At 54.9% G+C, this 14,476-nt stretch overlaps 1 protein-coding gene across 1 annotated transcript in view; it reads left to right on the plus strand.

Moving 5' to 3' along the window:
* DNAI2 (dynein, axonemal, intermediate chain 2) overlaps nt 1-11,645 on the plus strand; it is a 20,420-nt gene extending 8,775 nt beyond the window's left edge. Inside the window, exons 6-14 of the mRNA XM_012662230.1 lie at nt 2,577-2,749; nt 3,612-3,734; nt 6,708-6,931; nt 7,869-8,004; nt 8,694-8,804; nt 9,193-9,420; nt 10,182-10,247; nt 10,621-10,665; nt 11,559-11,645. Coding sequence (XP_012517684.1) covers nt 2,577-2,749; nt 3,612-3,734; nt 6,708-6,931; nt 7,869-8,004; nt 8,694-8,804; nt 9,193-9,420; nt 10,182-10,247; nt 10,621-10,665; nt 11,559-11,645 — 1,193 coding nt within the window. The remainder of the gene's footprint in view (nt 1-2,576; nt 2,750-3,611; nt 3,735-6,707; nt 6,932-7,868; nt 8,005-8,693; nt 8,805-9,192; nt 9,421-10,181; nt 10,248-10,620; nt 10,666-11,558) is intronic.
* The last annotated feature ends 2,831 nt before the right edge of the window (nt 11,646-14,476 follow it).

Raw genomic sequence — 14,476 nt, forward strand, 5'->3', positions numbered from 1 at the left:
GCACCACCATGCCCGGCTAATTTTTTTTCTATATATTTTTAGTTGTCCAATTAATTTCTTTCTATTTTTAGTAGAGACGGGGTCTCGCTCTTGCTCAGGCCGGTTTCGAACTCCTGAGCTCAAACAGTCCACTCGCCTCGGCCTCCCAGAGAGCTAAGATTACAGGCGTGAGCCACCGCGCCCGGCCCTTCTAATTTCTTAAGGTGGAAAGTTAGGTTATTGATTTGAGATGTTTATAAATATAGGCATTTATAGTTAAAAATTTCCCTCTAAGCACTGCTTTAGCTACATTCCATATATGTTGGTATGTTATATTTTAATGTTCATTCATTTCAAAATATTTTCTAATTTCCCTTTTGATTTCTTCTTTGACTCATTGGTGTTTAGGAGTATGGTGTTTGTTTTCCACATATTTGTGAAGTTTGCAGTTTTCCTTTGGTTATTGATTCCTCATTTCATTTCATTTTGGTCAGAAAAGATACTTTGCGTGATTTCAATCTTTTTAATGCAGTGAGACTTGTTTTATGGTCGGCCGTATTGCCCATCCTAAAGAATGTTGCACGTGCTCTTGGGAAGAATGTATTCTGCTTGGTGTCGGGTGGAGTGTTCCACCGATGTCTGTGAGGTCCAGTTCATAGTGTTGGTCGAGTCTTCTATTTTCTTGTTTATCTTCTACCTAGCGGTGGTGTCTATTATTGAAAGTAGGGTATTGAAGTCTGCAACTATTATTATTGAATTGTCTATTTCTCCCTCAATTCTGTCAAGTTTTGCTTCCTGTATGTTAAGACTCTGTTTTTAGATGCATATGCATGTTTATAACTGTTTGTTTTCCTAATGAATTAACCCTTTTATAAGTACATAATATCTTTCTTTGTCTCTAATAACATTTTTTTTGTCCCTAACTCTGTCTTCTCTGAGGTAGGCACTCAGTTCTCTTTGATTACTGTTTGCACGATATATCTTTTTCCATCCTTATGCTTTCAACTTATTTGTGTCTTTGAATCCAAAATGTGTCTCTTGTAGACTGCATATAGTTGACAGACAGTGGATCATGGTTTTTTTTTTCTTTTAATCTATTCTGTCAATCTCTGCCTTTTAATTGGAGAGTTTAATCCATTTACATTTTCTTATTGCTACTACAGAGGAGAGAATTTTCAGAAGTCCTTAGTCTGCCATTTTGCTGACAGCATACCTGGAAAACTGATTTTTTAAATTTCTAGTGAGATCAGAAGTAACCTGCCCACATCATCGGTGCTGAATATCCCCACCTGCCCTCTACCCCTGGCCCTGCAGTAGCCAGACAGCCGACCCCTCGCCAAAACCCCAGGCCAGTCTTGGTCCTGGGCATTGAAAGGGCTCCCTACCCCTCCACCTCTGCACCCTCTTTTACTTCCCTTCTTCCTTGGGAGGAGGAGCCAGGATGGCTGGGAAACTTCTCCTTGGAAACCCTCTGTAGCCAGCTGCCTCCTGGCCTTCTGGGACCCCTGATCCCCACCTCCAGCCCTGCTGCTTCCTCCCCAGGGAGCTTTCAGATTATGGAACTGACATGGGCTCCCATAATTCTCCCTGCCAAATTATCCGGGTGCCGGAGATCTAAAAGACTGAAGCAGAGCCACTTTGCCATGATTTATTCAGGAGCCTTGCCTCACTCATTATTCATAGCCTCTTTCAGTGGTTTTTCATGCCGGCTCAGACCGGCCCAGGCTCTGGGGCTCTGCTGCTGTGAGAAGGGCCCCTGTGGGGGCCTATGGGACCCCATGGGACCCGCCCTCGAGCACTGCTCTGCCCAAGCAGAGCGAGCTTAGCTGAGAAAATGCATTTCTGGGCCCGGCCAGTTCAGGTGCAAATGCCTTGGACTTGGGGAAACGTTAAGTCAAAACTTATGGACTGAGTACTTTTGTTATTTTACAAAACCAGCTTTCCTACAAACATCTGTAACAGGGTGGGTCCCCGATGCACGCTCATGGGAAAATGAAAACAGAATCCATCAGGACAGAAGTAGATAAGCATCCCATGTTTCTTGGCAAAGCACTAATAACACATCACAGTAAAGGGTGAAGCTCCTCTGGGGAGTTTCCTTCCAAGAGAGGCAGGAAAGGCACAGAGGGTGGAAGGGAAGGAGTTTATACATCTGGAGAGATTTGCCTAAATGTTCTCACCTTCCTTCCGCCCTTCCCCTTGCTGTGTTCTGGGTTGGAGACTCCCCTGTGCCTGGCTGGGTCCCTCCTCAGTCTCAGCTGCCTGTCACTTCCCGACCCCTCTCCCTGACCACCCTCACGTGTTCGCCCGCCACGATAGCATCCACAGCACAGACCATGCTGTCGGGCCCCCTTCCTGCCCGGAACCACACCTGTCCTATCCCCAGAGCTTCCCCAGGGCCTAGTGAGGCATCAGCACAAGGTAAGGTCTCAAAGGAGCCATGCAGCTTGCACTCGGGGGGTCCCTCCAGAGATTCTGTGGGGGCTGGTAGGAGACTCAGGCTAGTTTGAGTCTGGCCCTGCTTCTAAAATTCCACAGACCTGCCAAACCAAGAGAAGCAGCCTCCCTCTGTCCCCTGCTCCCCACCCCTGTGCTCCCTTTCACCCCTTCCTGCTATGCTCCTGCACCAGCCTGCTGGGACACCCGGAAGGGCAGCCTGGTGGCGGAGCTGTCCACCATCGAGTTCAGCCACCGAGACCCCGTGTACGGCACCATCTGGCTGCAGTCGAAGACGGGCACTGAGTGCTTCTCGGCGTCCACGGATGGGCAGGTACCAGCCGGGCAGACACGGGGGGGAAGGGGTGACGGGGAGAGTAAAAGTCCTGGCTTCACATCAGAATCACCCGGGAACATTTCCTTTTATGTTTGATTTTGAACTTGAATAGTGAGTAATACATGCACATGGAAGAGAACCCAAAAGTGCCAAAGGGCAGACGGTGAAATGCCCTCCTCCCACCCGGGCCTGCAGCCTCCCGCCCTCCTGTAGACGCCTGTGTCTGCTTCAGAGATAGTCTCTGCAGAGTCAGGCAAACACGTACCTCTCTTCTTTGCTCTTTCTTTTTGCACACCTTACACACTGTTCTGCACGCGATGTTTTTCATTTTGCGTATCTTGGAGACAGTCTCCTATTTCATAAAGCACTGCCCCATGCCTGTTAAGGACTGCAGCGTGTGGGTTCCGTAATTTATCTAAGTGGATCTTAATATTTTGCCGTTACTCTAAAAAATGTAGCAGGGAGTGTCTTCGTACATAGATTATCGCACACGTGTGCAGACACATTGCAGCATATGTTCCCAGCAGTGGGACTTCTAGTTCAAAGCATATGTGCATTTTTAACATTGCTAGATATCGCCATAGTGGGGAGAGCTTTGAAAAATACAGATTCTTGGGCCTGCCCCTGGCGATTTTGATTCAGCAGGTCTTGGGTGAGGCCCTGGCATCTGGACTTTGTGCAGATTTTATGACCAGCCGGGTCTGGAGACTGCACGTGGAACAGCGATTCTCAAAGTGGGTCTGCTCCCATGGCTGTCGGGAGCCCCAGTGCTGGGCCAGGGAGGTGGAGGGGTAGGAAGGCAAAAGCGAGGGGCATCGCAGGACCTCAAGGTCTCAGCGTTGTCCTCTCCTCCCGCCAGGTCATGTGGTGGGACATCCGAAAGATCAGCGAGCCCACTGAGGTAGTGGTCATGGACATCACCAGAAAGGAGCAGCTGGAAAATGCCCTAGGGGCCATCTCCCTGGAGTTCGAGTCCACCTTGGTGAGTGTCCGTTGCCAGGGCTCAGTACAGGCGGTGGCTGGTGTATCAGGTGCCTGGGGACCCTGAGCGCCGACCTCACTGCGGCCATCCCAGACCTGTGTGGTCTTTACAGCAGCATTCCAGCAGGGGGCAGCAGAGTTCTCACTGTCCCACCAAGGCACCGTTTGGCTGGTGGCTGGGCTGAACAGAGGGCAATTATTTCCAACAGGACAGGGTTCCAGAAAAGCCCTGTTTCCTGGGGAGGCCTGGTCTCCAGCCCTGGCTCTGCCCCTGCCTCGAGTGGGCTTTCACTCGGAGTGAGGTGGCGGCTGTGCAAGATTCAGAGCAGAGGAGACAGCAGTTGATTACGTTGCAGAAAGATCAGCATATTCGTTTTCTATTGCTTTGTACCAAACTACCACAAATTTAGGGGCTTAAAGTAACACGGATTTATTATGTCCACAGTTTCTGTGGGTCGGGAGTCCGGACATACTTTGGCTGGGTCCTCTGCTCAGGGTCTCACAGGCTGGTTGGGCTGTGTCCTCATCCAGAATCTGGACTGGGGAAGAATCTGCCTCCAAACTCCCTCCAGTTGCCAGAGTTCAGCTCCTGGCAGTTGTGGGACTGTGGTGCCCTGTTTCCTTGCCGACCATCAGCCCCTAGAGATGGCTCACGCCTACGCCCTGACCCTCTCTCAGGCCCTCTCGCAGCATGGCAAGCCAGGGAGAGTCTCCACTCTGGTCTGCTGAGGCAGAGCCACGTATAACATAACGTCATCAGGAGCGACACCGTCCCTTTGCTGTATTCTGCCGGGTAGAAGCAAAGGACAGGTTATGCCCACACCCCAGGGAAGGGACTGCACAAGGGCGTGATTCACTAGGGTCATCTTAGGGTGTGGCCACTGGACAGAGGAGACAGTCACGGGGACAAGGGTGGAACAAGGAGACCAGTCAGGAGGCAACAACCTGGGTGTGAGATGAAGGAGGCTCAGGCCACAGTGGTTGCAGGGGGGAGGGGAGAATGGTTGGATTCTGGGGACAAGCTGAAGAGCATCCTGCACTGTTCAGTCCAGAGGGACTTCTCGGGGACACCCGACACACCCTTGGTTGAGTACCAATTCCAATTTCTCCACCCGCCTCCCCTGCTGAGGATGGGTCTCAGGGCAGGACTCCCAGGGCCCTCCAGGTCCCCTAGGGGGCCGAAGGCATCTGTCGAGGCTTCCTAGTCTCCTGAGCGAGCCAGGGATTAGTGAGCTGAGCATCTTTCTCTCTCCCTAGAGGAGGCCAGTGGCCTTTGCCTTGCTCATGGGGACAGCAGGGGGCTGTGGGGCCAGGGATCCTGGAGGAGCAGTTTGTTCCACTCTGAGGCTGAGCCAGAAAGCCAGTGGTGAGCCAGCAGGTGGCCTGCGCCCAGCTCCCATAGCCTGTGTGACACCCAGTGAGCTTGGGACCCTGCTGCGCTCTCTCCAGCTGCCTCTCTGTGGCCGCTACACCTCGGCCACGCCCCATGCTATGTCAGGGGGATCTGGGGGGCTGAAATCTGCTCATCGATGCTACACATACTGCCCAGTGCCAGGGGCTAAGTATGGCCCAGAGCCCACAGGGACAACTACTTCTGATGTTTCCCGCTAAGGGCTTCAACGCAGACCAGCCCTCCTGCCCGGCTTCCTGTGTCCATCTCCACGGCCTGGCCTCCCTGTGACTGCAGTGTGGCAGCCACACACGCTCTCAAATCCCTGCCGAGGCCTTTAAGGGGCCCTGTCCACACAAGGGCAACAGGGTGCTGGGGACAATAAGCACCTGTCTTCCACGTCCTCCGGAGGAAGTTGGGGGCACAGCCCCACGCTAGCCCTGGGTGCAGCACAGAACTGTACCCTGACCCATCCCAGGTGGGCATCCAGGGCCTGGCCCAGAGAGAGATGTACCTGTGAGTATGTCACGTGCATGGACGCTATGAAGACGAGTCATCCATGGTCTCTTAAAAACAAGGAGGTTGGCCCCAGTCTGGGGAGGAAGAAGATGACAGATCTGGGTATTTTCTAGATTTTATATTTATATTTTTAGTGATTTTCTGGTAGAAGGAAATTGCACAGTAAAATGATTTTTTTTTAATTAGAAACCTGGGGACTCTGCAGGGGCAGGTCCATTACCTGCAGGGGACATCTGAGCCTGTTTGCAAAGGCCTTTCCCACTGTGACCCTCCCCTCCCTGGCTTCCCCATTCTTTCATGTGGGGCTCTAAGGACACAGCATTGTGGTAGACTCAGGTCCTGCCCATGGAAGTCGTCTAGTGTGTCCTAGCAGTTAAGACGTGGAACAGAAAACAAGGCAAGGCACTGCGTGATGGGGGGCTGTGCTCAGACATGTGGCGGGAGCACAGGCTCAGGAGTCGGGAGACCGGCCTCTGTGTATACAATCCACAATGAAATGAGCCGCTTAGTGGGCACAGAACCAAGTAAGACAAGCTTGGTGCCCTCCAGGAGCTCATCGACTGCCAGGCGGTTTCCTGAGGGCAGGTTGACCACCGCTCTGAGTCCTCAGGGACATCCACTTAGACGGTGCTATGGCTAATGTTACTGTCATGCCAGGGAAGGCTCTGCCCACCTTCTGAGTGATCTGGGCCACACCGTGTCCCCTCTCTGGGCCTTGTTTAGTCTCTCTGTAAACAAACATTCAGGATCTTTATGGGAAAATGCTAAGGGAACACAACAGTCCTCTGTAAAGGGGCCAGTGATGACCCTCTGGGGACTGGAAGAGCCAGGGAGGGCTTCATTAAGCACAGGGTCCTCGAGCAGCTTCCAAAAAGGGTGGGATCCAACAAGGCTGGGAAGAGCGGGGACAGCTCCCCAGGAGGGTAGGGCACAGCCTGAGGAGAGACTTAAACTGAGGGACTTTCTAGCACCCGCAGATGTGCTGAGCAGGCTGCTGGCCATGCCCGCCAAGCCCAGAGCTCATGGTCCATGGAGCCTTCCACTCCTGTGTCACTCCCTCCACAGCCAACCAAATTCATGGTGGGCACCGAGCAAGGCATTGTCATCTCCTGCAACCGGAAGGCCAAGACATCAGCTGAGAAGATTGTGTGCACCTTCTCGGGCCACCATGGCCCCATCTATGCCCTCCAGAGAAACCCCTTCTACCCAAAGAACTTCCTGACTGTCGGTGACTGGACAGCCCGCATCTGGTCTGAAGACAGCCGGGAGTCGTCCATCATGTGGACCAAGTAAGTGGGGGGACTGGGAATGGGAGGCGATGCAGCACTGCTCTCCTCATCATCTCAATTTGCGTGTTAGGGAACTGGGTTAAAGGGACGCAAAGCCACCTTCTCCTGGCCTCCCAGCTGGACCCAGGAAGTCTGGCTGGGGAATCCGGGTGCCTTGGCATGATTCAGCAACGCCTACGTGGCCTGTCCAGCCTGGGTCCCCTCTCCTCTGAGGGGAGGAGCAGAGAGTGAGCTTGAGACAGAGCTCTGAGCACAACAGTTAGACCAGAGCAGAGACCAGGTCAGATGGCTGTAAGCCTTGGAGATGACCCGGCGTGGCACAGCAGCCCCTGGCCAAGGCGTAGCTGTTGTCAATCCCAGTCGCCAGCAGCAGCTTCTCAGGCACAGGGGCTGAGACAATGCCAGTGCCCTTGGGGGCAGGGATAAGGCACACCAGCACAGGGCCGCAGGGGCCAGTCACCTTGCAAGGGATGGTGTGGGGCTTGCCAATCTTGGTGTATGTTTCTTTTTAAAAAATGTTCCATGTTCACTGAAGAAACTCTTGAAAATCTAGATTAAACCAAGTAGGAAGTGTAACACTCTCCTAATCTGAGTTTCATGAACTTTTCTGGGCATGTCCTTCCTCTGGATCCTTTGGGCGAGTCCCAGACTGGGCCCAGATCCAGCAACACGTGCCTGTGGCCTGGAGTTAGCAGAGAGAAATGCTAGTGGCCAGCCCAGGGGAAGGACCATGCCCAGCCCCTTGAAGAACAGCCTGTGAGCTGTGGCTGGGTGAGGCTGGCGCAGCTAGAAGTCAGGCACGAGGAAGAACTTCCTGTCCAGCAAGCCTCAGACCTTGCAGCCCAGGAGGGACTAACTGAGCAGGACTGGGGCCCAGCGTCCTCTCTGTCCCTCCCAATCCTAATGGCCCCTTTCCCATGGCACCCGGCCCCCACAGGTACCACATGGCTTATCTCACTGATGGCGCCTGGAGCCCGATGAGACCAGCAGTTTTCTTCACCACCAAGATGGACGGGACCCTGGACATCTGGGACTTCGTGCTCAAGCAGTGTGACCCTGCCCTCAGCCTGAAGGTCGTGTGCATTCTCTCCCCGTGTATCGAGGCCCTCAATTAGCTGGGCCCTCTGTAGACAGGCCCGGAAGTGCTGGCAGTGTGGTGTGCTGTGAGCTCACGTGGGCCACATGTGATCGGGTGTGTCTCTGTGTGTGGGGCCTCTCTGGATGAGTGGCATGCTGGCTCACTGCAGCTCTGGCTTTGGAAGCATGTGCCCCTCCAAAGGTTAAGCGGTCTGGGGGACTTGAAATCCTGGTGGCACAGCAGCAGGTTCACCTGGGAGAAATTAAAAAAGAAACAAAAGCAGATGCCTGGCCTCTCCTCCCAGGCCTATTCTTTCAGAAACCCTGGAGGTGGGCTCCGGGCAGCTGCCCTGCGAGCCTGAGCTGATGCTATCATGTCAGCGTTGGCTGAGCTGACCCCGCTGGCTGGGGCTATGAAAGGCATGAGGTTTGGGAACCGCAGGATGACTGTGGGGCTGGGCTGAAGAGGTGTGGGGTGGGGGGTGGCCAGGGGTCTTGACAGCCAATCTTCAAGTTTGAACTTCATCCTGTGGGCAGGGGGCATCACTGAGGGCGTTTGCAAGGGGCCAAGCGCTAAGCCTCCCCAGGGACCAGTTAATCAGACAAACGTAACTTTGTTCCTCTCTTCCCCACCTGGCCTCAACAACAGGTGTGTGATGAGGCCCTCTTCTGCCTCCGGGTGCAGGACAATGGGTGTTTCATCGCCTGTGGCTCCCAGCTGGGGACGACCACCCTGCTGGAGGTCTCACAAGGGCTCTCCACCCTGCAGAGGAATGAGAAGAACATAGCTTCTTCCGTAAGTGGCTTCTGCAGACCCCACCCCACGGCAAAGCAGCCTAGTCTCACTCTTGCTTGGGCCAATCTCGAACTCCTGACCTCAAGTGATCCTCCTGCCTCAGCCTCCCAGAGTGCTAGGATTGAGCCACAGGAGTGAGCCACCGCGCCCTGCCCAAAGGGCATTCTTTACCCTGTGGTCTGTGTACTGGGCGCTCTCTGGAACTGAGTAACTTGGCGTCCCCCTCCTCTCCTGACACTAGTCCTGGGTACAGACCCCAGTGGGGACCGTTTGGAGTAGAGCCAGAAGAGCTCAGTAGAAGGCCCACCCAGCCCCTGTGCTGGAGCCGCCAGTTGCCCCCCGCCCCCACTACTGGCCTCTCTGTCCCCTCTGGCCTCTCTGTGCCCAGATGTTTGAGCGTGAGACGCGCCGGGAGAAGATCCTGGAGGCCAGGCACCGTGAGATGCGGCTGAAGGAGAAAGGCAAGGCGGAGGGCAAGGACGATGACCAGAGGGACGAGGAGCTGGTCTCCGACCTGCAGGCGATGGTGGGCGCGGCTGAGCAGGAGTTCTTTGACATCATCTACACCGAGCTGAAGAAGAAGGAGGCAGACGCCATGAAGAGGAAGCCCAAGATCGTAGGGGCCTCAGCCAGGGGCCCGTGCGTGGGCTGGGGGCAGGTGGGGGCTGTGGTGCCTGGGTTCTGCCTGCTCACTGACCTCCTGGGTGACCTCGAGCCAGTCTCCTTACCAGCTGGCCCTTCATTTGTCCATCTGGCAAGCGGGAGGAATTCCTCCCCGCCTCCCGAGGAATCCTTAGTCTCCAAATAGACATCAGGCCCTTTGCGGACAGGAGCCAGGCTCCCTCCCTCCTGGTATCCTCCCTCCCCCATGGTGAACATGCATGTTGATGGACCAAATGAAGGTCCTAGGGGTACACAAGCTGTCAGAGAGGAATGAGCCTTGAGGCCCGCGGAGAGAAGGGCTGTGACATCCGCGGTGTGTCCATCATGCTGGCTTGCTGAGGTCTGGTGTCAGAAGTGTGACCTGTGGTCAGCTCATCAGCCCATGGCCCCAGCTCTTAAAGCACTTTCTAGCTGTGTCAGCTCTTGGTTCCTTAATTTCCATCTAGAAAATGAGAAGATTGAGCTATAAAGATGGTATCTGGTTACCTTCCAGGCCCCCTTTTGTACCAGGGGACAGAAGAAGAAAAAAGACATTGCTCTTGTGGGTCATTGCCCTTAGGGGGCCACAGATCAGATGCTAAGACGTGAAAGACCCCAAGAACAGTGTGGGGTGGGGAGAACAATGGGGTGTATGCCAGTATTTACCCTTCTAAGAAAGACTAGCTACAGAATTGGGGGGTGCAAAATGAAAATGTAGGGCCCCTTGCCACCAAGATGGACGGGACCCTGGACATCTGGGACTTCGTGCTCAAGCAGTGTGACCCTGCCCTCAGCCTGAAGGTCGTGTGCATACAGACATGCACCACCATGCCTGGCTAATTTTTTCTATATATTTTTAGCTGTCCAATTAATTTCTTTCTATTTTTAGTAGAGACGAGGTCTCGCTCTTGCTCAGGCTGATCTCGAACTCCTGAGCTCAAACGATCCACCCACCTCGGCCTCCCAGAGTGCTAGGATTACAGGCGTGAGCCACCACGCCCGGTCTCAGTATTTACCCTTCTAAGAAAGACTAGCTACAGAATTGGGGGGTGCAAAATGAAAATGTAGGGCCCCTTGTTTAAAAAGTATTGAGAATTTCAAGACAATGACAGCAGAGCACAGACCCTGTGTCACTGCACAGAGCACCCACCTGTGACGCTGGCTTTGGTCACAGGAAGAGCTGGGTGACAAGTTCGTGGTCACTGATGGAATGGACGTGGTGGGTGGGGGGTGAGCACGTGGGGAGATAACTGGTTCCACCTCGTGACTTCTCCCACTTCTGTCTCCCCTCGCACCGGCTCTGGGGAAAGGGTGTGATTCCTGCTGGTGCGTTTTGCGTTTAGAAAGAGTTGGCTATGAACCGCTTCATCCTCACACTCTCTGTGTGGCACCGGTGGGGCAGGGAGCTCCCTCCATGTATGGCAGGGGCGAGACTAGAGCCCTGGCTTTCTGTCCCATAGCCCAGGGCTCCTCCCACCCATCTCCCTGGCCCATCCAGCCCACCAGAAGGCAAAGATGACAGTGGCCACCTTTTACAATGCGTTGTGGCTGGTAGGCGCCATGCCTTGTGATATGTCCCAAAACGCACTCCTTGCAACAGCTTGAGCATTCTAGATGAAGAAACTGAGCCTGAGAAGGGGTTGCTGTTCACAAAACGTGGCCCCTTCTGCCTGCCACACACTTCCTGCTTCTCTCATCATCTCTGCAGTAGGCCTGAAATCCTGATGGTCAGAGATCACTGCCGGGCATGGAAGCTGTCCTATCCACGCTGAGTCCTTATAATCCTAGCCACAGCCCCTACAGGGTGTCACGTCCTCTTTACAGGAGAGGGCCATGGAGACTCAGGAGGCACTAGCCCAGGGTTGCCAGGTCTGCAAGTTGACTCGTACCCAAGTCTGTTGGATTCCCAAGGCTCTGCCCACCTTCTGCACCCACAGGCTCTGAGCACCCACTGGGCCCTCGCCAGCCGTGGAGCTGGTGCCACCGCATCCAGGATGCTGGGCAATCCAAGCTTCAGCCAGTGGCTGCTTTTAGCCTCATGGGGTTAACACGGGGGGAGAGGGACGGACTGCCTCCCACCCACACCAACATTCCTGTGCTGTCTCTAACCAGGAAAAGCAGGAACGTGTGGCTGAGGACCAGGAGGCGGAGGGCGATGAGGACACGCTGGAGGCGGAAGGGGCGGAAGAAGAGACTTAGGCCTAGCAGCTCGCCCCCGACTGCACTGCGGTGCTGCCCTGCGGTACCACCCTCCCCGCCTCTCCTCTCGGCATTGCCCCAGCCCTACCAGGGGGGAGCTGAGCTTGCACAGCCACGGCGGGGCCTTGCGGGGACCTGCGGGAGGGGAAAAGCGTTTCTCCTTCTCTCTTATCGACCCTCCTCATCCACCTACAAATCGAGAACAGAAAGTCTGCCACTTCTAAGACGGCTTTCCAAGCAGGTCTCCGGGTGTTTGCACACACAGCCACGACAGAGGCCTCCGGGTGTGGGAGGATCGACGGAATGAGCTTAGTTGTTCTGGTGCACTTTCGTGCTTTCTATTATCTTAATTCCTGTAAAATTAAATGAATAACAACAACGCCAGCAGTTAGCATGTGTTATGCATCCTGCGCTAAGACCCCCCCACAATAGCACACGAGACTCTCACACCGCCCCCCGAAAAGGTGCACGCTCAGAAGACCAAAACAACACAGGAGAAAAAACAGGTTCCGGGAGAGGTGCAGGGACTTACCCGAGTCACAGAGCTCGTGAGGTTGACAGAGCCAGGACGGGAGCCCAGGCAGCTCATTCCTGACCCTGCACGGCCGTCAACTGTGGGCCACGTGCTGTGCAGGGCCCTCGGGGGCTCCAAGGTGGGCGGTGGGCTGCCCCAGGGGCGCCCTGAAACCACAGCTCAACACAGCAGTCAGTGACCCTTACAGAGACGTCAGTAGGACAAGAGGGTGGCTCAGAGCAACCTTGCACGCGGAAGTCCCCTGGCCGCCATTCATCCTGCGATGTCAGCTGAGCGTGGCAGGGATCAGAGGGCCCTTTAAAAATGCCTGTGTTGAGGGCCGGGCGCGGTGGCTCACGCCTGTAATCCTAGCACTCTGGGAGGCCGAGGTGGGTGGATCGCTCAAGGTCAGGAGTTTGAGACCAGCCTGAGCAAGAGCGAGACCTCGTCTCTCCTAAAAAAATAAAAAGAAATGATCTGGACAATATAGAAAAAATTAGCCGGGCATGGTGGCGCATGCCTGTAGTCCCAGCTACCCGGGAGGCTGAGGCAGAAGAATTGCTTGAGCCCAGGTGTTTGAGGTTGCTGTGAGCTAGGCTGATGCCACGGCACTCACTCTAGCCCGGACAACAAAGCGAGACTCTGTCTCAAAAAAAAAAAAAAAAGCTACTGAGTTGCTGAAGGCGGCCAGACTTTGATAAAAACAATAATCTCAGGTTGTTTCCTGAGTGCTTGACCCTCACAAGCACCCAGGAGTGATCACGCCATCCTCAATCCCCGCCTGGCGGACGTGGCAGGTGAGATGCAGAGAGGGAGTAACTAGCTGAGACCTCAGCCCGGGGTCCCCGCCCCAGAGCTTATGCCACACACCCTGCACCCCCAGGTCCCCCAGCAGGAGGAGTGGGCTGCTCCAGGTTGACACTCCCTGCCTGGCTCTGCCATCCAGGCGGCAGGCAGAGGGTGTCATGAGGGAGTGGCTCCCCTTCCAAGGGGAGCAAAACAAAACCACGACGCATCATCAGAGAGCCAGAGGCTGCTGGGAAAACCCTCCCCGTGGAGTGTGGACAGGGTGAGGAACACACCAGAATGGGGCTGGGAAGTGCAGAAGCCAAGCTGGACTCCAGTGTCCACAGCCCAGCCTGGGAGGAGCCATGCCCAGCCCGCAAGCAGGTGGGACTTTGCTCCCTTGGGCCCTGGGGTGTCAAAGGGCTTTAGAAAGTGCTCAGGGCTCATGAAAACCAGTGGTTTCCAACTGAAGGTGGGTTTGGGGGAGGTGGAGAATGTCGCGTATCTCTGATTGAGAGTATCATTGCCACATGGAGGTGGTCGCTGATGCCATCCACTCTGGGTGTGGCAGCACCTTATTAGGTCTTCTTAATAGGCAGGGGAGGTTTTGCCCACTGGAGAGCCCACTGCAGGTAAATGGACGAAGATTTCAGTGAGCTCAGAAAAGCCTGAGCCCACGTAGGTTTTGGTGTATGCGGTTGGACCAGCAACAGCAGCTCCTCAACCTCCCTGAGCCTGAGGACCGCGTGAAGAAGAAGAAATGACTTACAGGTGTGGCTACTCAGGGCATGGAGGTTTCATTGACAAAACGCAAAAGTCAAGCAGGGAAAACGGCTTGAGAATACAGACGACTTTGAGACGAGTCTCCACGTGAGGTGCGGGGGGACCTCTTGCTTAGGAGCTGCTTCTTTTCACCCATGAAACACCATGGGCTGTCCCGGGTGGGACGGACGCATGCGAGGAACAGAAAAGAAAAAGAAACGGCGATCGCCCAACTGACCAGGGGCCTCCTCGATTGATCGAGATTCTATTCAAGGGCCTGGAACGCAAGCCCAACACATCCGCAAAAGTACTCGATGCCCATCTGCAAACCAGCCAGCCTGAGGGGCAGCCTCGACCAAAGAACAGGACAAAACGGGGACCCCCTGCAGGAGGGTGCGGTTTCCACCACCACGCTGGACTGGGTTTATCTATTTATCACACCCACGGCTGTGGGCTGCGTCTTGCTGTGTTTATTAATAACTATTCCCAACACAAGCTCCTCCGGGCAGCTGGGGAAGCCAGTCCCAGGGCGCAGGCCAGCAACGTGCTCTGCCTCCGGAGTTGCGCCAGGCAGGCTGGGACAGCCCCAGGGACGTGAGCTCTTCCTTCCCCAGCTTCTTCTGCGGGAGGCGAACCCCACCCTGGTATCCCTCCGGGTCTTCGCAGGGGCTGCGGGTTCAGCTTCTGTGGGGGCAGACACAAAGGATGCACCCTCAGAATGGAGGACCTCCGACATCACCCAGGAAACCGAGGCCCAGAGGGAGGCAGG

Source organism: Propithecus coquereli, unplaced genomic scaffold (genome assembly GCF_000956105.1).
Source record: "Propithecus coquereli isolate 6110/MARCELLA unplaced genomic scaffold, Pcoq_1.0 Scaffold76, whole genome shotgun sequence".
Classification (NCBI taxonomy): Eukaryota; Metazoa; Chordata; class Mammalia; order Primates; family Indriidae; genus Propithecus; species Propithecus coquereli.